This window comes from Chlorocebus sabaeus, chromosome 19 (assembly GCF_047675955.1).
Source record: "Chlorocebus sabaeus isolate Y175 chromosome 19, mChlSab1.0.hap1, whole genome shotgun sequence".
In the NCBI taxonomy this organism is placed as follows: Eukaryota; Metazoa; Chordata; class Mammalia; order Primates; family Cercopithecidae; genus Chlorocebus; species Chlorocebus sabaeus.
In genome coordinates, this window is record NC_132922.1 from 8873454 (window position 1) to 8897214 (window position 23761).

General features: G+C 53.3%; 1 protein-coding gene and 1 long non-coding RNA gene across 5 annotated transcripts in view; one reads left to right on the plus strand and one right to left on the minus strand.

Annotated features, from left to right (window-relative positions):
• SEPTIN3 (septin 3) overlaps positions 1–11636 on the minus strand; it is a 27139-nt gene extending 15503 nt beyond the window's left edge. Inside the window, exons 1-2 of one of the 4 annotated variants that reach the window (XM_007975938.3) lie at positions 9859–11636; positions 334–525 (exon numbers count right to left, since the gene is read on the minus strand). In XM_007975938.3, coding sequence (XP_007974129.3) covers positions 334–525; positions 9859–11494 — 1828 coding nt within the window. In that variant the 5' untranslated portion in view covers positions 11495–11636. Of the gene's footprint in view, positions 1–333; positions 526–5743; positions 6040–6232; positions 6307–9858 lie in introns of those variants that run through there. The other 3 variants (XM_007975942.3, XM_007975941.3, XM_073006667.1) reach the window with 3 other exon arrangements.
• Positions 10691–22751, plus strand: LOC119627302 (uncharacterized). The gene is made up of 3 exons (XR_012089445.1): positions 10691–10782; positions 11813–11979; positions 21998–22751. It is a non-coding gene; the product is annotated as an uncharacterized lncRNA (long non-coding RNA).
• Positions 22752–23761: the final 1010 nt, after the last annotated feature.

Below are 23761 nucleotides of genomic sequence, written 5' to 3' on the forward strand. Positions count from 1 at the left end.
CAATCCTCCCACCACATCTTAGAGCTAAGGAAGGACACTGCTGATTCTCTCATGTCACAAACCCGAAAGCAGGCTCAGAGTGGTGAAGGGGCTGCCTGTGTACACCCAGCTGGTGATGGGGCCGGCCTGGCATCCACCCGAAGCTCCTACCCCCAGGTCAGCTAGTCTTAAGGGGAGACAGGGGTCAGGCCTTTGTGATCAGCATGGTGAAATTCTCCCTTCTAGAAACAGCTCATCTTAGAAGAGCCAGGGTCACAGCCATTCGGGGGAAAGAAATGGGATCCTTGGTGCTGCCCGCTACCAGGCCTGCAGCAGTCCCACAGCCTTCCGTACCGACGACCATGATGTTGAAGTCGAAACCGGTCTTCATGGTCTTCTTGCGCATCTGCTCGATGATGGTGTCAATGCCGATGTAGCCCAGCAGGTTGGAGTTGATGCTCACGGGCTTCATGGGCACCGCTGGCTTAGGCCTGGGCTCAGGCACCAGCTCTGACATGGCTGCGTCCGTCCTGGTCTCTGGGAGCCCTGCAGAGCCAAGGTGGGAGAGGTCGGAGGGGTGATCAGGAGGACAGCAGAAGTCACATGGAAACCATGGTATTTTTCTCTTGCTACAGAATCATACAAAGTTGAGCCTGGAAAGGATCTTAGTATCATCCAGTCCAGGTCCCTCATTTCATAGACAAAGAGACTGAAGCCTGGAGGAGAAAGAACTCAACTAAGAACACAGAGCAGGTCAGAGGCAAATTCTGGGCCAGTGCCAGGTTCTCTGGTTGCTGGGCACTTTCAAATGTACCTCACGCTCTGAAGCCCACATCTGTGCGTCTAACCCAGGGGCTTCTCCATCTTGGCACTAATGACATTTGAGTAATTCTTTATTGTGGGAGGCTGTCACGTGCATTACAGGATGATTAGTGGCACCCCTGACCTTAGTAGCCCCCCAGGTTGTGACAACCCAAAATATCTCTAGACGGTACCAAATGTCCCCTGGGAGTCACCATTGCCCTGGCTGAGAACCACTGGTCTAGGAAATGTGTGGGGTTATTCAGACCTGAGTTGTGCCCCCCTCTCCGGATAACGGGCAAAGATGTTTTAGGATCTTGCACTAACATCTATTAACTGTCACTGACCTCGGCTGCTTCATCTTTTAGAAGCAAACAGGGCTACCCTTCTCTGAAAAGTGGCCATCACTCTCGTCTCCCAGCCTCGATGTCCCCTCTGTACCATGAGCACCACTGCAGAGCAGGGGGGTCTGTGCCTGGAGGAGCCCAGACACCCTCCCAGCCATTGTTCTGAATCTGTGGGACCAGTGGGGAGGGGATGAGAAACCAGATAAGGGCATCACTTGCCTAAGACGACATAGTGTGCTCTTGGAGTGGTGGATGGCAGATGAAAGAGGAGGCTGAGGAACCAGCCCTTCCCTAGTGAGGAAGGGCAAACATCTCCCTGGGTTTAGTGGATCATGGGTGTGTTCACACACAGGAGAAATTTTTGGGTTTCCTTATCAGGCCACTGGCCACCAGGGCAGGTTCTAGAATAGAGCAGTTCCATTTCCCCATCCATACGATTGGGGTGTGGGGTGAAGTGGAAAGAGCCTGGCTCTGCTACTTCTCAGCTTTGTGGACTTGGGAAGACCACCTCCCCACTATGAGCCTGCATCCCCCTCTATAAAATGGTAGGATCATCACTAAGACTGTGGTGAGCATTCATGAGACATAATGCGGCCGGGCGCGGTGGCTCAAGCCTGTAATCCCAGCACTTTGGGAGGCCGAGATGGGCGGATCACGAGGTCAGGAGATCAAGACCATCCTGGCTAACACGGTGAAACCCCGTCTCTACTAAAAAATACAAAATATTAGCCGGGCGTGGTGGCGGGCGCCTGTAGTCCCAGCTACTCGGGAGGCTGAGGGAGGAGAATGGCGTGAACCCGGGAGTCCGAGCTTGCAGTGAGCTGAGATCCGACCACTGCACTTCAGCCTGGGCGACAGAGCGAGACACTGTCTCAAAAAAAAAAACAAAACAAAACATGAGACATAATGCTTAGAAGCACTGAGCAATGGCCAGGCACAGTGGCTCACGCCTGTAATCCCAGCACTTTGGGAGGCTGAGGCAGGCGGATCATGAGGTCAGAAGTTCGAAACCAGCCTGACCAACATAGCGAAACCCCATCTCTATTAAAAATACAAAAATTAGCTGGGCGTGGTGGCGGGTGCCTGTAGTCCCAGCTACTCGGGAGGCTGAGGGAGGAGAATGGCATGAACCCGGGAGTTGGAGCTTGCAGTGAGCTGAGATCCGGCCACTGCACTCCAGCCTGGGCAACACAGTGAGACTCTGTCTCAAAAACAAAACAAAACAAAACATGAGACATAATGCTTAGAAGCACTGAGCAATGGCCGGGCGCAGGGGCTCACGCCTGTAATCCCAGCACTTTGGGAGGCTGAGGCAGGCGGATCATGAGGTCAGAAGTTCAAAACCAGCCTGACCAACATAGCGAAACCCCATCTCTATTAAAAATACAAAAATTGGCCGGGCGCGGTGGCGGACGCCTGTAATCCTAGCTACTGGGGAGGCTAAGGCAGGAGAATTGCTTGAAATTGGAAGACAGAGTTGCGGTGAGCCGAGATTGTGCCACTGCACTCTAGCCTGGGCGAAAGAGTGGAACTCTGTCTCAAAAAAAAAGAAGAGGCACTGAGCAATAGGTCCCAAACCCTTTTGCCCCAGCCCCTTTCAGGTCTGTAGGGGAAATGAAACAGTACATGTGAAAGCATTGGTTAAAGGAAGGTGTCCCCAGATGCTAGTTACACAAGCATGGTTATTGGACTCCATGTGCTCTTGAGGACACCTTCCAGCTCTGCCGTTCTAGAATCCTATGTTTCATGACTAACACCCTGCAGAGTCTCAACCTTACAGGGAGGCCTGATGAAGCAGCAGATGGAGGAGAGGGAGAGGGGACAGGAGTGTTCCCTTCCCGCCCCTAAACCCAGCCAGGAGTCTACTCTCATCTCTCTCCACCTGGTCCTTCCACTGGTACTGGCAAGACCCTCTCTCCCAATGGGAAACTGTCCTTTCTTCTGTCACTCCCAGGCACAGCCAAATCTGCCAAAGCCTCAGGACCTCCCCAGGGCCTGGCATGGCCCTCTCTTGCTTCCCAGGAAGCTGTTCCCAGCCAGGCAGCTCCACACGGCAGCAAGATTGGCTCAGCCCTGCAGCAGCTGACTCTCAGCAGCCTGGCCCTGCTCCTCCACTCTTGCACGTGGCTCACAGGCCCCACTCAGCACACCTGCACTGGGACCAATGCCCCATTTTTCCTGCCCAGCTGCTCACACAAGCTGGGCCTTTCTATTGCCCCTTATGCCTCTGCAGCTGAGCCCATTTGGTCTCAACCTGTGTTATAAGATAGAGCCACGTGGTTTTGGGGGGGGATGATCTTATCCCCATTTTACATACTTGGAAAGTATGCCTTGTATTTACTATGAGAAGTTGTGTAAAGATTCCTATAAAGTGTTTGTTCTCACCATGGCCTGCTCAGCCCTGGCCTGTCAACTGCAGCATCCTAAAGGAGCACTCCCAAAAGATAGACCCTGATGGAGAGAGGGTCCTACCAGATTCCCAAGCAGCGTCTAGGGGCTACCACAGGCCCGCTGCAGGACCAGGACCTGGTATGAAATCTCACTTTCATTCCCTCCAGCAAGCACATATGAGCACCCATTGTGTGCACTGTACAGAGTGCCTGCTGCCAAGTCAGCCTCCCCACCACATGCCCATGACATGCCAGTCACATGCTAACAAGCCACCCATCAGCCCCAAGTACAGAAAACATGTGCAGGTCACAGTGCCACAAGCTTTGCTGGAAGATCCTGTTCCCCCTCCAACCCCTGGCTCCCTCCTCCTCCTCCTCCTCCTCCTTCTCCTCCTCCTCCTCCAGCATTCAGCCCCACTGCTACTCACAGGAAAGCCTCTGCTTTGCCATCTGATGTGAATGGCCCTCTTCTGTACCCGCTGCAGGTATTCTGGTACTCATCACATTCATTCATTCATTCATTCCATCCCATGAAGGCCATTTCATATGCTGTCAAATGGGGGTCAACACCAGCCAAGCCCTAGGCTAAATTCCAAGGACACTTATGTACCCCAGACAAGGTTGTTACCCTCAAGGACCCACTGGCTGGTAAGGGTGCCTGACAAATAAACAAAGACCTCTGGGGCACAGAACCAATGCTGCTCTGGAGCTGGATTCTGTAGCTCCATCCTCTGCCCCTACAGCTCCCCTGGTCCCACCATGTCAACCTCAGATGGGCAGGTGACCCAGGCTTGAATCCTGGCTGGGTGACCCTTGTGAGCCTCATTCTCTGCTCAGAAAACTGGAGATAGAACCTACCTTGCTGGGTTGCTATGAAGGTTATATAGAATGAAGGATGTAAATTATATGGCACAAATACATACTAGTTCCCACCCTTCTTTAGGGCAGGGCCATGTCTTATTGATCTCTGTGCCCCAGTCTACCTAGCATACCACAGGCACTCCTCAATAAATGAATGAATGAATGATGAGTGAATGAGAGCTTCAGAGTGAGGCAGGTATCAGAGACATCACCTTTCTCTTCCCTCAGATGCTTCTCCCCGTGCAGAGCAGCTGACCCCCAGTGAGCAATGGCTGTTGTCTTGGCCACAGTCAAGAGAGTAGAATTGTTGAGACCTCCTCCCTCCTCTGCAACAAGGATTGGAGGGGGGCTCCCCAAGGATGGGGAAGAGCTCAGGTCGGGCTCACAGCAGGGTGCAGCTCAAGTCTGCCATCCTGGCTAGATGGTCTTTGGGGCCCCCCTCAGCTCCTGGCTCTCCCAGGGCCCCTGGAGAAGGCGGATCTGCCTGCAGCACCCTCTGCCAGAAGCTACCTGACCCATCAGTGCTCCAGGGAGAGGCACCATCCACCTGACTGGGCACAGCCAAGTCCCCCACAGAAACAGCCCCTCCATTCCCATGCTAAGCAAAGACCCTGGCACTTCCTTTTACGGGCAAATGAATGGTTTTGGCTTTGTCTGGCCCAGGGACACCACCCCTCTGTGGGAAGGTGGCAGCTGGGGGAGGGGACCTTTCCAAAATAGCACCTGCTTAGTGCAGGCCCCCCTCTTCCTTCCAGCCTGAAGGGGGATCTTCCTAGCAGCCTTCAAGACCCCACCACCCCCCACAGAGGCAATTCCAGCCCACCCCAGTTCCAGCCCTAGGCTCTGGGAAAAGGAATCACCGAAAGCTCTCTCGGTCCTTTCCCATTCGCAGGAGTGGAGGGCCCTGGGACACCCCTTCCCCCATCCCAGTCCTCCGGAGGCCAACGGGTTCCCTTGGAGACCACCAGCTGGTGCCTGTCTCAGCGTGTGCCTGTGGGGGTTGGGGGAAAGGGGACGTATGTATCAGTGCACAGGTCTCTCATCCGGCTGGCATGGCCCTGGCACCTGTGCATGGTGTTCGTGCGTGTGCGTGTCTTGGTGTACTCCAGCGTGGGGCTTCCTGTGCGCATCGGGGTCCCTGCTTGCGTGTCCATGGTCCCTGCGTCTCCCCGCGTCCTGTGTCTGCCCCTCTGCGAGACTGTCTCCCTCGAGGTGGGTGCCACCGTGTGTGCGTGTGTCCGCGCATCTGTCACCGCGCGTGGGCTCCTCGGCGCGGAAACCCTCCCCCGGGAGCGCCTCCGGCCGCGCTGGTCGGGGCCGCAGCCTCCTCCTGGCGGGTGCTGGTGGCCCGGCCGGCCGCCCTACCTTTGGACATGAATCCTCCTTTGTCTCGGTTCCTCCAGGGAGATGCTCCGGGCGCGGGGCTGCAAGGCTGAGCGGGGCGCGGGCTCCCCCGGGCCGAGCGGCCCCTGCAGCCGGGCCTCGCCCCTTCGCGCTGTCCTCCCACCCGCCCGGCCCGCGGCCCCGCCGCGCCGCCCCTGCGCCCCGCGCCGCCGCACCCGCCCGGGACCTCGCCTCTGCTCGCTCGGCGCCGCGCCGCCCCTGTCCGCGCGCACCGTTGCCGCCGCCGCCAGCCGCCGCCGCTGCCACCCGCACCACGTGACCGCGCGCCCGTCGGCCCAGCCGAGGGCCCCTCCCCTTCCCGCGGCGCCCGCGCCCGCACGCGGGAACGGGCCCCGGGTCCAGGCTGCGGGCGGCCCAGGAGCCGCACCCGCGGGCTCCAGGTGCCCGGCCCGGAAAGGTGCCTGCGTCCCAGTCCCATCTGTCCCCCTGGATCCGCTCGCAGCCCCTTACCCGCTGGCTGCGGCAGGGAGGGGCGGTGGGAGCAGGGGACCAGTGGCAACTGCGGGCGGCCGTGAGCGCGCGTGAGTCACGCGGGGGCTGGGGTGTTGCGCGGGTGCCTGTAGAGCCCTGAGTCAGGGGCCCGGGTTCCAGGCTCTGCTCCGGGATGATGAACCAATAATCTTAAGCCAGCCAGGAACTTCCCTGAGCCTCAATTTGCCCATTAGAAAAAAATGTGTCATGCATTCAGTGGATACTAATGGACAGCATATTGCCAGGCCCTGGGAGCACAGGGGTGAGGACAACCATCCCTCCCCTTGAAGGTTCTGGGTCTAGTGGAGGAAACAGGAAGATGGAATGTCCTAATGCAGGGGCTGTGGTGCACACAGGGGACTGAGGGTGCAGGCAGGTGAGCACCCTGGGGAGAGGGGGCTTGGAAGACTTCTTGGAGGAGATGAGGGCCAGATGGAAAGGCAAATGGGAGTGGAAGGGAAGAATGGAAAGGGAGAGGCATTCTGCAAAGAGAAGACAGCGGAGGTGAGGGGGGCCAGAGGTGAGAGCTGCATGGTGCTGGTGGACAGCCCAAAGTCCTTGGTGTCGCTGAAGCAGAGAAAATTCTAGACAGGTGTGCAGAGCTAAATAAGAGGCTGGAGAAGTCCCCACGCAGCCTTGGAAGCTGGACTTTAATGGAAGGTAATGGTGAGTCACTGACGAATATTAAGCTGAAAGTGCTGCCATTCAATATGTAAGTCGTTGCAGCAGTTGTGTGTGGACAGGGAACAAGCCAGTGGGTGGGAGGTGGCCTCACAGGGGCAGAAGGATGGAGAGGAGGGGACAGCCAGCCAGACAGCTGAGTACTGAAGAGGTAAATCAACAAAGTGGGAAATAGACTGGATGAGATGGCAAGAGAGAGATGAGGAAGAAGAGGATACCCAGGTTTCTAGGCACCTGATAGAAGGTTAGGCGATGCCTACAGCTGAGAGAGTGAGATCAGGGAGGCAGGAGTCAGTTCAAGAAGAAAAGGGCTACCTCTGGACATGTCCGGGAGACATCCGGGATGTCTGGTAGATAAACCAGCTAGCTGCTGGCTACCCACATCTGCACTTCAGGAGACAGGGCTGGGCTGCAGAAGGAGGGAGAACTGAGGTCTGGTAGGGAGAAGTGAAGACCAGAATTTAGGTGAGGTGCCCAGACTGAGTGTGCGGGGTGGAGGGAAAGGGGTCTGACAATCTAAAGACTCAATTCAGGTGTTAGACTCGATGCCTTCGAGGCACCTTTCCAGACCCAGAAACTCTGAGCCCTTGAAATGTTGGGAATGAGGCTGCCCAAAGTAGAAATTTCAACAATCTGGATTCCAGTCAGCTTACTGCCACCAGCCAGCTTTGGTGTGACTTTAGGCATGTCACAGGCTTTTTAAGACCAACTGAATGTCCAGCCCTTGTGTTGACCTATTTAGAGTTCTGTGTAGGACTTCCATATATACACGGCTCCACCTTACCTTTCAGGATTAAAGGGCTGGGGGTGGGGGACCAAGAAAGAGACATCCAGGTAAGGCACCTTTTAAGCAGCAGATACTTCCTAAAAGGCTGAGTGTAAATGGATTTGGAAAGTCTCAGGTGAGGTCATTATCTCACATCCAGAGGAGGCTGCGAGACTACCTATTAGACAAATCACAACTTCCTAAAGTGCTAGTCAGTATTTTCACATAAGAGGTAGGAGGCTTGCTTTTTTTTTTTTTTTTTTTTTTTTTGAGATTCCATTGCCCAGGCTGGAGTACAGTGGCACAATCTTGGCTCACTGCAACCTCCGCCTCCCGGGTTCAAGCAATTCTCTGCCTCAGCCTACACACCTAGCTAATTTTTTTTTTTTTTTTTTTTGAGATGGAGTCTCGCTCTGTTGCCCAGGCTGGAGTGCAGTGGCACCATCTAGGCTCATTGAAAGCTCCACCTCCTGGGTTCCCGCCATTCTCCTGCCTCAGGCTCCCGAGTAGCTGGGACTACAGGCGCCTGCCACCACACCTGGCTAATTTTTTGTATTTTTTAGTAGAGACCGGGTTTCACTGTGTTAGCCAGGATGGTCTCAATCTCCTGACCTCGTGATCTGCCCATCTCAGCCTCCCAAAGTGCTGGGATTACAGGCGTGAGCCACTGTGCCCGGCCACACTTGGCTAATTTTTTGTATTTTTAGTAGAGATGGGGTTTCATCACCTTGGCCAGGCTAGTCTTGAACTCCTGACCTCGTGATCCACCTGCCTCAGCCTCCCAAAGTGCTGGGATTACAGCTGTGAGCCACTGCTTTTAAAGCTGGACACACCTATTGATCACCAGATTATTCCACCTCTTCAGGGAACAAAGAAACAACCCCAGGAGATGCTAAAAGGAGGACTCACCATAATTGCTCCTCCACAAGTTACCTCTGTTAACCTTTCTTTTCCTTTTTCTTCTTCTTTTTTTTTGAGACAAGGTCTTGCTCTGTCACCTAGACGACTACAGTGCAGTGGCACAATCACGGCTCACTGTAGCCCCGACCTCCTGGGCTCAAGCAATCCTCCCACCTCAGCCTCCCCAGTAGCTGGGACCACAGATGCATGCCACCATGCCCTGCTAATTTTTTATTTTATTTTATCTTATTTTATTTTATTTTATTTTATTTTATTTTATTTATTTATTATTTTTTTTTTTAGACGGAGTCTCGCTGTGTCGCCCAGGCTGGAGTGCAGTGGCGCCATCTCGGCTCACTGCAAGCTCCGCCTCCCGGGTTCACGCCATTCTCCCGCCTCAGCCTCCGAGTAGCTGGGACTACAGGCGCCCGCCACCACGCCCGGCTAGTTTTTTTTGTATTTTTAGTAGAGACGGGGTTTCACCATGTTAGCCAGGATGGTCTCAATCTCCTGACCTCGTGATCCACCCGCCTCGGCCTCCCAAAGTGCTGGGATTACAGGCTTGAGCCACCGCGCCCGGCCTCTTATTTTATTTTTTGAGACAGAGTCTTACTCTGTCACTAGGCTGGAGTACAGTGGCACGATCTCGGCTCACTGCAGCCTCTGCCTGCCAGGTTCAAGAGCTTCTCGTGCCTCAGCCTTCCAGGTAGCTGGGACTATAGGCATGTGCCACCACACCTGGCTAATTTTTGCATTTTTAGTACAGATGAGGTATCACCATGTTGGCCAGGCTGGTCTTGAACTCCTGACTTCAAGTGATCCGCCCACCTTGGCCTTCCAATGTGTTGGGATTACAGGTGTGAGCCATTGCGCCCAACCCTTATTTTTTAATTTTTATAGAGATAGTCTCACCATGTTGCTCAGGCTGGTCTTGAAGTCCTGCCCTCAACCAATCCTCCCATCTCAGCCTCCCAGAGTGCTGGGATTACAGGTATGAGCCACCACACCTGGCCAAAACCTTCTTTCTGATAGTTTCCCTCAGCCTGACCTCAGACTGGCAGGTTATAACCCAGCTCAGGGTACAGTCCCTATGTCTGGCCCTACAACCCCCATTTCCTTTTCTCCCAACCCATTCAACTCTGACCTTAGAGTCCTTCCTCCCTTTCCCAACCCATGCAAGCATGATCCATCTCCAAGCTCATCCACTTCCACCTCCGCTGGCAGCCTAGTCCATCCCCAACCAAGTTTCTGCATTTACCTTTGGATTCTGTGGCCAGGTCCAGGGAGGCAGGCTCTGTGGCTCCATCCGTGGCAGCATTAGTGTGGTCTAGGGCTGGGTCTGTGGATCTGATTGGCATTAGCAGGCATGTAGCAACATCTGATATGGTTAGGTTATTAACACTCCCCAGTGTGGTCTTCCCAGTGGCTGGGTCTGGGGTTACTGGCACAACTGAACCCAGAGCTGTACCCATCCTACTTGTGTCCAAAGCAAGAGAATTCATAGCCGTGCCCAGCTTGGATCTGTTTACTCTGGCCAAAGCCATGGCTGTTTCCAACCTAGTGGTGCCCACTGTAGCTGTGATTGTGTCCAGCTTGACTGGGTCTGATGTTGCTGAATCCATGGCTGTGCCCTTTGTGGTCATATCTGGGTTGGCTGTGCTTCTTGTAGCCATGGCTTTGCCCAGCTTCTCTGGGTCTGAGGCTATCAAATCCATGACCATCCCTGGCTTGGTTGTCCCTACTGTAGTCAGATTCATGGCTGTGCCCGGCTTGATTGTGCCTGCTGTAGCCAAGTTCGTGGTTTTGCCTGACTTGACTGTCCCTACCGAAGATAAGTCTCTGGCTGTGCCCAGCTTGATATCCACAGCGGGGAACTCTGTGCCTGTGTCCAGTCCAGATGTGTTTGGTGTGGCTAAATTGATAGCCAAGCTAGGTCTCTTGGTGGCCATTGTGGCTAAATGTCTGGCTGTGTCTGTCCTTGTATCCATAGCAGTCAAATTCACAGCCGCGTTGGCCCTTTGGAGACGCCCCCGGGGTCTGGGGATCCCCCTGGCCCGGGGCTTGCCTTTTCCTGGAGAAGCTCTGGTAGGCGTGTGGTCAGTCACTGAGACAAGGTGCCCCTGGCTTACTGAGCTGGACTCTGCAAGGACTGGTGCACTCTGGGCTAACCGGGATTGGAAAGGTAAGGCCAGGTAGGAACTCACCAGGGGCTTCTCTGTGGCAAACATCCTGCTGGATTTGGTCAGACCTGAGTTCCCTGGGCCCTCAGAGTGGACCCTGCCCCCTGGCACTAGGGTCACAGGTGGTGAGCCTGGCAAGGACACTCTCTCTCCTTCATGAGGAGCAGCCTTCTTTCCTGGGGTAGGCAACTCTTCCCAGTGAGAAAGTGGGCGATCCAGGGACCGTGCCTGGATGTTCTGACGGAGAGTCAAGGAGATGGAGCTGAGCTTCCTGGGTACAAGGCTGCTGGTGGGCAGGGGGCTCAAGGAAGCCCCCAGAGCAATGCCCATCTCCTGTGGGGGCACACTCCGGGTCCTGGCTCCAAGGCCCAGCCGACTGGAGGTCTGTGGGATATGGCTTTGGGGGAAGGTATCCAAATGGATGGTCTTCCTGAGGACGGGGGTGAGGGGGGACCCTCCTCCAGGGAGTCTCGAGGGGCGGGTAGGGCGCCCCAGCACATGGCTATGGGAGAAGGAGGTTCCCGGGCCTGGAGCTCCGTGCGACTGCATCTCTGGAGGAGAAGGAGCCAAGTCGTGGTCCATCCAGGTTGTTTGTCTTCCCCTGAGGCAATCAACAGAGAGAAGAGGCCAGGCAGGGGTAAGGAGCTCAGGCCTGGAGGTCTCAGCCCTCCTCTTCCTGACCAGCAGCTGAGCATGCCAGGTCTGAAGGGGCATGGTTCTGGGGACTATCCAGTCCTTAGTGGAGGGCACATGTAACTTCCTCCAGTCCCCCTATGGCTCCTACCTGCTGCAGACCGACCTATACCTCATACCCACCCCACCCCTGGCCAGCCATCACACAGGGCGGTGGGCATGTCTAGTGAGTAGTCTGCCTCCAGCATGGGGGAACTCAGGCCGGGCTTACATCTCCCTTTGCCTGAGCCTGAGTGTGGCCCCCGTCTCTGTGGACAGCTCTATGGAGGTCATATACATGTTTAGGGACTCCAGAGGAGGGCAGTGCTTACTGGAGATCTCTCTCCCTTTCTGTTCCAGAAAGAACCAAAGGGTTGTGGGTTCCCACCCACAGCAGCCAACATAGGAGCTCAGGTGTCCAGGTAGAAGGATGAGAGAGGACCAATTTGACTTGGAGCCCCAGAACCAAGGAAGAGCCCTGAGCTGGCCTAGTGCTGGAGTCGGAAACAGAGCCAGCCCTGGAGAAGGTGAGGTTGGGAAATGGAGAGGCAGTGAGTGTTCACAGAAGGAGCTTATCCGGTGAACAAGCCATGGTCCTTACCCTTGGAGAGCCTGCCGTGCCCAGGGATGCCAGGGAAGGAAGTAGGCAGGGCTCCGCCAAGCTAAGCATTAGGGGTAAAAAGGCGGGAGGCTAGACCTGAGCTGGGGCTATTCCTACAGAAGGCCCAAAGGTGAGAAAGTGTGGCATCTTTCTGAAAATCCAACATGGGGCTCCTAGGCTGCATCTAGCAGGGAGGGGAGAGCAAAGGCTGCGGGTGAGCTGGGGTCCAGCCCAGGCTACAGCAATGCTCAGGCCAGGGAATGTCACCCATTCAGATCTGCAGGTGGGAACGGCACTCAGGGGCAGTGTGACAGAGGGATCCGAGAGGAGCAGGATTGAAGCAAGGATCCCATGAGGACATAGTTGAAACTCTCTGCTCCTTGGGCTGTGGAAGGGGCAGGGCTAGGGCTGGGGCTGGAGGAGGCTGCATTGCACAGGGGTAGAAGCAGCGGGACTGCCCGGGCTAGGGCGTAGGCACAAAGGGGTGTCAAGGATGAAGCTCAGGACTCTGGCTATGGTCTTAGTAGATGGCCACTCCCTGCCACTCTGGACTCCAAGTAACTCACCCTCTGGAACAAAGTTGGTTTGGCTGCTTTTAACACAGCAGGCTGGGACCTGCAGCTGGGGGACAAGGCCAGGGCTGGTGGGAGGAGTCAGTTCCAGAGGGTTCATGGGGAGGGGAGTGATCATGTAGCCAGGTCCTTGAGGTCTGGAGCAGGGACGGGGAAGGCAGGACACCAGATGGGGAAGGCATCACCCCTCACAATGGTGCCCCCAGCCCCACATCCCTCTTCTGTCATATATTTGTATCCAAGACTGCCCTGCCCTCCAACCCTTTCCCACCTGGCCTATCGCTGCAGCCCTGATCTCCTGCCTGCTCCTACACGACCACATACACTTGGGCACACACGTTTACCCTGCACTTAGCCACAAACAGCTCCCCTCAGTGTGCACACCCACACACAGAGAGCAGGCCAGAGGACAGGTTGTCCGAGGGCATCACCCGACCCCCATCACCTCACTGCACTCCCATCTTCCATGGATTGCTTGGTCCTTCCCCAACCCCCCCCCCCCCACACACACCTACCTTGATCAGAGGACGAGAAGGACCCAGTGGAAGATAAGGCACACGCAGGCCCCTCACCTCCCGTTTACCCAGAGTCTGGCCATGGTGGCCAGCTTAGGGGCCTTGTCCATCTGGTCCCCTCATCGGCTCCTGCTCAGCCTCCAGGCCACAGTCACCAGGCACAGGGCCCAGCCCTCTGTTAACTGTCCCACCAGCTACATCCCCCGGAGACTGGGCTGGACTGGCCTCTGGTGCAGGGAGGAGCTGGCTTTCTAGGAGTGGGCGGCTGTGAATGGCTGCTCTGAGCCTCTGGAATCCTGAAGAGCCATGGGAGGCTGGTAATGGCCAGGCTGGCACTCACGGCCACCTGCGGGGTGATTCCCTGCAGCCTGCCCTCCCCAAATCTGCTCTGTCTCCCACAGACTCTGATGCCTGGGGAGTATGCAGTAAAAACAGGGATACTCCAAATATGGCTGTACTCCGATGGTCCCAGCACCAATCTCCCTCAGGCTCTCCCTCTGTGCCCTTCATGCCCTGTTCAGCTCTGCAACCCTCAGGCCATCTTGCCCACTCATCTGGTCTTTCCTCAAGGGGGCTGGAGTTCCCAGAAGCTACAGCTCCTTCAACAACTATTTCCTGAGCCCCAGCTTGCTCCAGCTGGACCCTGTACCCAGACCCTAAGGGTGTGAAGAGGCCCCTAGGCCTGCACTTGAGGGGACCACAAAGGCACCCAGTCTGGCTCTGGCAATGGAGACTCTCAGCAGCCCCTGGCCCTGGGGCCGGGATGGGAGCCCTCTTCTGTGTTCCCACAGCCCCCGGCTGCCTCTGTCATAACAATGGTGATAACAACGATGGTGCTGATAACAGCTACTATTTCCTGAGCACTTGCTCTGTGCCCGGCATCATGCCAGGGCTGGGCGGAGCTCACAGTCTGCTAGGAAGATGGGTATGTAAACAGATCCTATAGTACTATCCTCTACAGTGATGGCAGATGTCCTCTGAGCACTCACCCTGAGTCAGGAACTAGGCTAAACATTCTCCTGGCATCTCTTTTAATCTCCGCCTCATCACCTGCTTTTTGCCGAGGAGGACATTGCCGCCCACACAACACTGTGTAGTCTGGTCTGCTCTCCTGTGTGTCTCTCTTTAGCGAGTAAGCTTCTGGAGCTGCACTGGGCAATAGAACTTTCGGTGATAATGGAAATGTTCTATATCTGTGCTGTCCAGTACAGTAGCCACTAGCCACAGATGGCTACCGATCACTTAAAATGTGGCTATAGTGACCAAGGAACTGGATTTTTTACTTTAATTTGTGGCTACCATATTAGCTCAGCTCTGTTTCGTTTGTTGTTGTTGTTGTTGTTAGTTTTTTTGAACAGGGTTTCACTCTGTCACCCAGGCTGGAAGACAGTGGCGCAATCATGGCTCACTGCAGCCTCTTGGGCACAAGCGATCCTCCTGCTTCTGCCTCCAGAGTAGCTGGGACCACAGGCATGCACCACCACGCCCAGCTAATTTTTTATTTTTTGTAGAGATGGGGGTCTCCCTGTGTTGCTCAGGCTGGTCTCAAACTTCTGAGCTCAAGCAATACTCCTACCTCCACCTCCCAAAGTGCTGGGATTACAGTCATAAGCCACCATGCACGGCTGACAGCTCAGTTCTGAAGGGCCTGGATCTTCTCTGGGCCCCACGGCCTGACAAGAATTGGCTTCGGTAAGTTTCTTTTTCTTGAGAGTCTCAATCTGTCACCCAGGCTGGACTGCAGTGGCGGGATCTCAGCTCACTGCAACCTCCACCTCCCGGGTTCAAGCCTCAGGATAATCCTACTTCAGTCTCCCAAGTAGCTGAGATTACAGGCATAATCCACCATACCTGGTTAATTTTCATATTTTTAGTAGAGATGGGGTTTCAACATGTTGGCCAGGCCGGTCTCAAACTCTTGACCTCAAGTGATCCATCTGCCTCGGCCTCCCAAAGTGCCGAGATTACATGCATGAGCCACCATATCCGACCAGTAAGTTTCTTTAGAAAGAAATAATAAATGAATTAATTAATGATTGAATGGTGATTGTATGGGCCTAGCACCCATCCCTCTTCTTTTTTTTTCTTTTTTCTTTTTTTTTTTTTTTTTTTTTGAGACAGAGTCTGGCTCTGTCGCCCAGGCTGGAGTGCAGTGGCCGGATCTCGGCTCACTGCAAGCTCCGCCTCCCAGGTTTACGCCATTCTCCTGCCTCAGCCTCCCCAGTAGCTGGGACTACAGGCACCCGCCACCTCGCCCGGCTAGTTTTTTGTATTTTTTTGTAGAGACGGGGTTTCACCGTGTTAGCCAGGATGGTCTCGATCTCCTGACCTTGTGATCCGCCCGTCTCGGCCTCCCAAAGTGCTGGGATTACAGGCTTGAGCCACCGCGCCCGGCCTTCTTTTTTTTTTTTGAGATGGAGTCTCGCTCTGTTGCCGAGGCTGGAGTACAGTGGCGCCATCTCGGCTCACTGCAAGCTCTGCCTCCAGGGTTCACACCATTCTCCTGCCTCAGCCTCCTGAGTAGCTGGGATTATAGGCATCTGCCACCATGCCCAGCTAATTTTTTGTATTTTTAGTAGAGACAGGGTTTCACCATGTTAGCCAGGATGGTCTTGATCTCCTGACCTCGTGATCTGCCCACCTCGGCCTCCCAAAGTGCTGAGATTAAAAGTGTGAGCCACCACACCTGGCCCTCATCCCTCTTCTTATCCTTTCTCTCCCCTTACAGCTTTAGGTTCTCAAACTTGGCTGGGCTCTGGTTACCAGGGCAACCTGCTGGGATCCCAGTGGATGGGGGAGGGGAGCTATCTGGTACTTCCTTGCTTTGAGGCCCTCAGGACCGGCCTGACTTAAGGAAGAACAGAGGGCTGGGAAGGAGAGGGCACAGCTCTGCCGGGACAGACTGGAGCAATGGAGACTTTCCTGGGTCTAGCCCCATTGGATTACATGATCTCTGTGAGATAAGCAGCCTAGGGCTGAAATCAGGGGCCCTGGGTTCTCTCCCCACTTTGGCCAATGATTCACCAGGCAACGTCTGTCAGATTAACCTGTGCTTCTGGGACTCAGTTGCCTTTTAAAATAGGGATCAGATGCCCTCATGTGGTCGGTCTCTTCTACTTCAAGATCTACAATTCCTCCATCTTGCTCCCTGCCAGGCTGTTAGGGCTTTGAGAGCAAGGTCTGAGTCTTGTTCATCTCCACATCCTCCTGCCCATCTGCCCTGCTTAGAGGCTTAGAGGACACTGCCTGCCCAGTAATTACAGGCCAAGGTTCAGCTGCCCTCTAGGGGCCCAAAGTGACAATGGCCCTCTCCTATCTATACATATGGTGCTTTCCCATCAAAGAAAAGATCCATAGGCCTGGAAGTGGCCTCAGAGAACAGAGGCCTCCGCTCAACCACAAAACCATCTTGGTGACCTCCCAGACAAGTGGCATAGGCTCTGGAGTCCTTCAAGCCTGGGTTTGTTAAACTATGTGATTTTCAAACAAGTCAATCCCCCTGAGCTCCTGTCTCATCTGTAAAATGGAGATTTTTTTTTTTTTTTTTTTCTGAGACGGAGTCTCGCTCTGTCCCCCAGGCTGGAGTGCAGTGGCCAGATCTCAGCTCACTGCAAGCTCCGCCTCCCGGGTTCATGCCATTCTCCTGCCTCAGCCTCCTGAGTAGCTGGGACTACAGGCGCCCGCCACCTCGCCCGGCTAGTTTTTCGTATTTTTTAGTAGAGACGGGGTTTCACTGTGCTAGCCAGGATGGTCTCGATCTCCTGACCTCGTGATCCGCCCATCTCGGCCTCCCAAAGTGCTGGAATTACAGGCTTGAGCCACCGCGCCCGGCCGTAAAATGGAGATTATATCAGTCAGGACGAGTCAAGTTATGCTGCAGTAACAACCATTCCCAAATCCCAGTGGCTGATAACATATTTATTTATTTATTTATTTATTTATTTATTTATTTATTTATTTTTGAGACAGGGTCTCACTCTGTTGCCCAAGCTGGAGTGCAGTGGCGCAATCACAGCTCACTGTAGCCTCGACCTACCCAGGCTCAGGTGATCCTCCCACCTCAGTCTCCCGTGTAGCTGGGACTACAGGCATGTGCCACCACACCCAGCTAATTTTCCTTTTTTTTTTTTTTTTGAGATGGAGTTTTGCTCTTGTTGCCCAGGCTGGAGTGCAATGGCATGATCTCGGCTCACTGCAAATTCTGCCTGCCAGTTTCAAGCAATTCTCCTGCCTTAGCCTCCCAAGTAGCTGGGATTACAGGTGTGGGCCACCACACCCAACTAATTTTGTATTTTTAGTGGAGGCAAGGTTTCACCATGTTGATTAGGCTGGTCTCAAACTTCTGACCTCAAGTGATCCACCCTTCTCAGCCTCCCAAAGTCCTGGGATTATAGGCATGAGCTGCGCCCAGCCTAATTTTTCTAATTTGTATAGAGACAGGGTTTTGCCATGTTGCCCAGGCTGGTCTAAAACTCCTGGCCTCAAGTGATCCTCCTACCTCAGCCTCCCAAAGTACTGGGATTATAGGCCTGAGCCACCACGCCTGGCCACGAGGATACATTGATTTCTCATCCATGTCTCATGTCCACAGTAATTTGGGTCCACTAAGGCTCTGCTCTGTGACCTCTTCCCTCTGGGACCCAGGCTGCCTTCTAGTGCATTGCTAGTCATGTAGCAGAGGGAAGGAGGGAGTGACAAATTGTGGACTAGTCATTAGATGCTTCGGCCTGTACTCACTTCTAATTACAACTAATTGGCCAAAACTAGTCGTATGGCCCCACTCATCACAAGGAGGCAGGGAAATTTAATCCTACCATATGCTGATAGCTGGAGAGTCAGAAACCTCGGGTGAACAGCAGTGAGGACCCACTTGCATGGTTGCTATAGGAATGCAATGGGGGCCAGGCACGGTGGCTCATGCTTGTAATCCCAACACTTTGGGAGGCCGAGGCGGGCAGATCACGAGGTCAGGAGTTCAAGATCAGCCTGGCCAACATGGTGAAACCCTGTCTCTACTAAAAATACAAAAATATTAGCTGGGTGTGGTGGTGGGCGCCTGTAATCCCAGCTACTTTGGGAGGCTGAGGCAGGAGAATCACTTGAACCCAGGAGGCAGAGGTTGCAGTGAGCCTAGATCACACCATTGCACTCCAGCCGGGTGACAAGAGCGAAATTCTGTCTCACCAAAAAAAAAAAAAAAAAAAAAAAAATGCAATGGGGGCCAGGCACGGTGGCTCACACCTGTAACCCCAGCACTTTGGGAGGCTGAGGCGGGCAGATCACCTGAGGTGAGGAGTTCAAAACCAGCCTGGCCAACATGGCAAAACCCCGTCTCAACTAAAAATACAAAAATTAGCTGGGCATCATGGTGGGCACCTACAATCCCAGCTACTCGGGAGGCTGAGGCAGGAGAATCACTTGAACCCAAGGGGCAGAGGTTGCAATGACCTGAGATCGTACCACTTCACTCCAGTCCGGGCGAAAGAGCGAAACTCTGCCTCAAAGCAAACAAACAAAAAACTGCAACAGGCAATTGCTAGTCCATGAGCTCAGTCCCTGTTAGCCATTCAAATTGTTGCCTTGGCACTCTGATTTCCTTTTTTAGGTATGATTTTTATGTATCCTTCCATGATTTGCTCTGACTTTCTCATCAGTTCCAGCTGTTTATAGCTGCAGAAATAGAGGGAAATGGAGCTGCCAAGGTTCACACAGTGAATCAGTAGCTGGACACCCAGGTCTCCAGGCTCCAAATACTGAGCCCTTCGTACCTTATGAGGGAAGGAGAAAAAAGCTCTGCCTGCCAGGGGTTCTCTGAAAGTGTGGTTGACTGAGACTGTGATAGTCTTTTGAGAGAGCCTGTAGCCTTTGCTCTTCTCCCAAAGCTGGTCTCTCAGCCTTCCCAAGCCCTTCCTACTCAGCCAGTGTGGAGAACTGTGGGGGCGGAACAATGAGGAGCCTGTGCCACCCTCCAGGGCTGGAATCTGAACATTGCAGCCATTCTTACTCAGGGACCCTGTACATTCCCGCCTCCTGTCCTCCTGTTCTGGGTTGAACCCTGACACACCTGCCCTTCCCCATCCTGACAGCTCTCAGATGATGGGAAAGCTCCCAGGACTCTGCAAAACCTCTCAAAGCATTTTAAAAACCTGCACACAGCGTGACGCCCAGGAAACCTCCAAGCCTTTCTGAAATCTTGGTTTCTAAGCAAACAGGCAACCCCTGGCAGGAATTCCAAAGAAACTAGCCCCATTCTTGCCACAGGCAAGCTTTCAAGGAGGCCCTGCCCAGTGCCAGGCAGGCTGCAAGCCAAGATGAGAAGATGCGGTCACTGCTCTCCACTGACGTGAACAAAATCACAACACAAAATTAGCATTGTGGAAAGCCGCTGGTAGGGCCAGGGAAGGCTTCCTCAAGTAGGTGGTAATGGGAAGGTCATCGGGTTCTCTGTCCGGGTCTAAGCCTTCCTTGAAAAGCCACTTTCTGGATGCTTAATCCCCCTGCTCTCCTGCCACTGGCTCACTTGCATTCTGTGTTTTGGCCACACCACTCACAGTCTTCAGAAAGGACTAGGTTCTCTCTGGAGTCCGTGGCTTAATACTTGCAGCCTTCTTTTCCCTTTGCAGGGGAAACTCTTATTCCACCTCCAGAACCCAGATTACTAGTCATATCCTCTGGGACGCCTTCCTTGACAACCCCCTTCCCCAAGAATTAGGCACTTCTTTGGTTCCGTTTTTAGTTCTGCACACATACTTCTCTTGCAGCAGGTACAGTTTTATAATTTGTCTGTTGGCCGGGCACAATGGCTCACACCTGTAATCCCAGAACTTTGGGAGGCCAAGGTGGGCAGATCACTTGAGGTCAGGAGTTCGAGACCAGCCTGACCAACATGACAAAACCCAGTCTCTATTAAAAATACAAAAATTACCGTAGCATGGTGACATGCACTTGTAGTCCCAGATACTTGGCAGGCTGAAGCAGGAGGATCGCTTGAACCTGGGAGGCAGAGGTTGCAGTGAGCTGAGATCACACCACTGTATTCCAGCCTAGGCAACAGAGTAACACTCCCTCACGAAAAATACTACTACTAAATTAGCTGGGCATGGTGGCACTTGCCTGTAGTCCCAGCTATTCGGGAGGTTGAGGCAGGAGAATCGCTTGAATCCGGGAGACGGAGGTTGCAGTGAGCCGAGATTGTGCCACTGTACTCCAGCCTGGGCAACAGAGTGAGACTCTATCTCAAAAAAAAAAAAAAAAAAAAAAAAAAACACTACTACTACTAATAATACTTTGTCTCTTTATACCTCTGTATCCTCCAGTTTGTGAGCTCTTCTGATGCAGGGATATCCTCTTCTCCATTACATTCTTGGTGCCAGGCCTAGGTATGCAACATGCCTCTGTAGAGTTCAAGAGGATAGCTATGGGCCAGGCGCAGTGGCTCATGCCTGTAATCCCAGCACTTTGGGAGGCTGAGGTGGGTGGATCATGAGGTCAGGAGTTCAAGACCAGCCTGGCCAACATGGTGAAACCCCATCTCTACTAAAAATACAAAAATTTAGCTGGGCATGGTGGCACATGCCTGTAATCCCAGCTACTTGGGAGGCTGAGGCAGAAGAATGGCTTGAACCCAGGAGGCAGAGGTTGCAGTAAGCCAAGACTATGCCACTGCCCTCCAGCCTAGTGATAGAGCGAGACTCCTTCTCCAAAAAAAAAAAAAAGAAAGAAAAAAAAAAAGAGGGTAGCTATGTGATACACGGCTTTTATACAGTGCTTTCTTCCCCACTATCTCCTTCGATATCTGCCATCACCCAGTGAGGGAGGTAGGGCAGGAGTGATATGAAAATGAACAGGGCTCAGATGCGCACGGTGGCTCATGCCTGTAATCCCAGCACTTTAGGAGGCCGAGGTGGGCAGATCACAAGGTCAAGAGATTGAGACCGGGCCGGGTGCGGTGGCTCAAGCCTGTAATCCCAGCACTTTGGGAGGCCGAGACGGGCGGATCACGAGGTCAGGAGATCGAGACCATCCTGGCTAACACGGTGAAACCCCGTCTCTACTAAAAATACAAAAAACTAGCCGGGCGAGGTGGCGGGCGCCTGTAGTCCCAGCTACTCCGGAGGCTGAGGCAGGAGAATGGCATAAACCCGGGAGGCGGAGCTTGCAGTGAGCTGAGATCCGGCCACTGCAGTCCAGCCCGGGCTACAGAGCAAGACACCGTCTCAAAAAAAAAAAAAAAAAAAAAAAAAAGAGATTGAGACCATCCTGGCCAACATGGTGAAACCTTATCTCTACTAAAAATGCAAAAATTAGCTGGGTGTGGTGGTGCACATCTGTAGTCCCAGCTACTCAGGAGGCTGAGGCAGGAAAATTGCTCCAACCTGGGAGGCAGAGGTTGCAGTGAGCCGAGATCGTGCCACTGCACTCCAGCCTGGCAACAGAGTGAGACTCCGTCCCAAAAAAAGAAAGGAAAAATAAAGAAATGAACAGGTCTGTATGGAGAACCTGACAGGAGCTGAGCACAATGCCAGACACCGGCAGGGGACATTTATGTGGGCTTTAATCATCTGTGATTCTCAGTGCCTGACACAAAAATGTGTGGTTGTGTTTCTGAGAGCTCAGGAAACTTGCCCAAGGATGTGCAATTTAAATCAATGGTTTTATAGGATTTACTATTATCAAGTCTTGACCTCGAATCGCTCCTAGTCCAGTCCTCTGACATCCCCTGGCAGATGGAAGAAACATTCTGCCTCCACGGGCAATGGCCTGTTTCTGTAGACTCTGCCATCTGGGTCAAACCTTCCCTCCCCTTCACTGTGTTGCTTTTACTATCCCATCTGAAGCATTTCTTTTTCCTATTTAGAACCAGAAAAAGGTTGGGTGCCATGGCTCACTCCTGGAATCCCAGCAGTTTGGGAGGCCAAGGCGGGTGGACCACTTGAGGTCACAAGTTCAAGATCAGCCTGACCAACATGGTGAAACCCCGTCTCTACTAAAAATGCAAAATTAGCTGACCATGGTGGCATGTGCCTGTCATCCCAGCTACCGGCAGGAGAATCGCTTGAACCCGGGAGGTAGAGGTTGCGGTGAGCCGAGATCGCGCATTGCACTCCAGCCTGGGCAACAAGACTGAAACTCTGTCTCAAATAATAATAATAATAATTATTATTATTATTATTATTATTTGTCTTTTATGAAGAGTGAATCTCTCCTTTCTATCACATAACAATAAAAAGATGGGCCAGGTGTGGTGGCTCACGCCTATAATCCCAGCACTTTGAGAGGTGGGAGGATTGCTTGAGCCCAGGAGTTCAAGACCAGCCTGGGCAACATAGCAAGAACCCATTTATAAAAAAGAAATAAAAAGTCTGGGCATGCTGGCTCACGCCTGTAATCCCAGCACTTTGGGAGGCTGAGGCAGGTGGATCGCCTGAGGTCGGGAGTTCGAGACCAGGCTGACCAACATGGAGAAACCCCATCTCTACTAAAAATACAAAATTAGCTGGGCATGGTGGCACATGCCTGTAATCCCAGCTGCTTGGGAGGCTGAGGCAGGAGAATTGCTTAAACCCGGGAGGCGGAGGTTGCAGTGAGCTGAGATTGCACCATTGCATTCCAGCCTGCGCAAAAAGAGCAAAATTCCATCTCAAAATAAATAAATAAATAAAATAAATAAACAAATAAAGACCTCTTTGTGTTTCCCCTTTCCCTCTCACTGCCAGGAGGCTTAGAGACAAGTAATAATAACAGCATTACAGTAGGAGTCAGAGTTAAAATATTTCCTCCTTACTCCTATGTTATGTGGCTCCTTCAGCTGAAACCTTCTTGAATCTTTTAGGGGAAGAACAGGTGTAAATAAACATTTATGTAATGAGCCTAGGGGAGAAGTCTGGGAAAGGATCCAGGTTGAAGAACAGAGTGCTTGGATGAATCTCTCACCCTCCCTTTGATGGCAGCCTAGGGTGAAAAATCTTGGTACAGCCCTTGAATGGAGGCGGCTCTCCTGAGAGAAGGACTGGCCACCTTGAGCCTCCGCAGGGTCACAGTCAGCACCCTCCCTGCCCAGGCTGTGAAGCTCGTGACCATGAACACATTTGCACTTCAGACTGTCTGTGGCTAGAATTTTTATTTTTAAGGAGGAGTCAGAAAAAGAGACGCTAGTGTGAAATCTCCTGACTGGTGAATACTGGCAACTAATTTGCATTTTTTCAAAACACTATGTGGGACAAATCAAACTTGGCTGCAGGCCAGATCACGCCTGGAGGCCCTCCCTCGCTGAGCCAGTGCTCAGCCAGTCGAGCCTAATCTACCTCCAAAAGAGTCTGTTTGTTGTGATTGAGGTGGGGTGGGGAAGTTTACATCATTTCTCCTGAAACCTGCCTTTTCCTCTCCCTACATCCCAGGGGATCTGCCTTGTTCTGAGATGACCCACGCTGAGCCCACAGACTTTCACCCCCAGGACACTGCCCCAGCCTTGGGTGACTGGCCTAACATGGACACTTGACCTAAAATGAGGCAACGAATCCTACCCCAGAGATATTTGCGCTGGGGGCAGAGCGAGGGACTGGTAGCTCCAGGGGCTGGAGCTGTGAGGTACAGAACTTGCCAGCAGCTGGCTGCTGTGTTT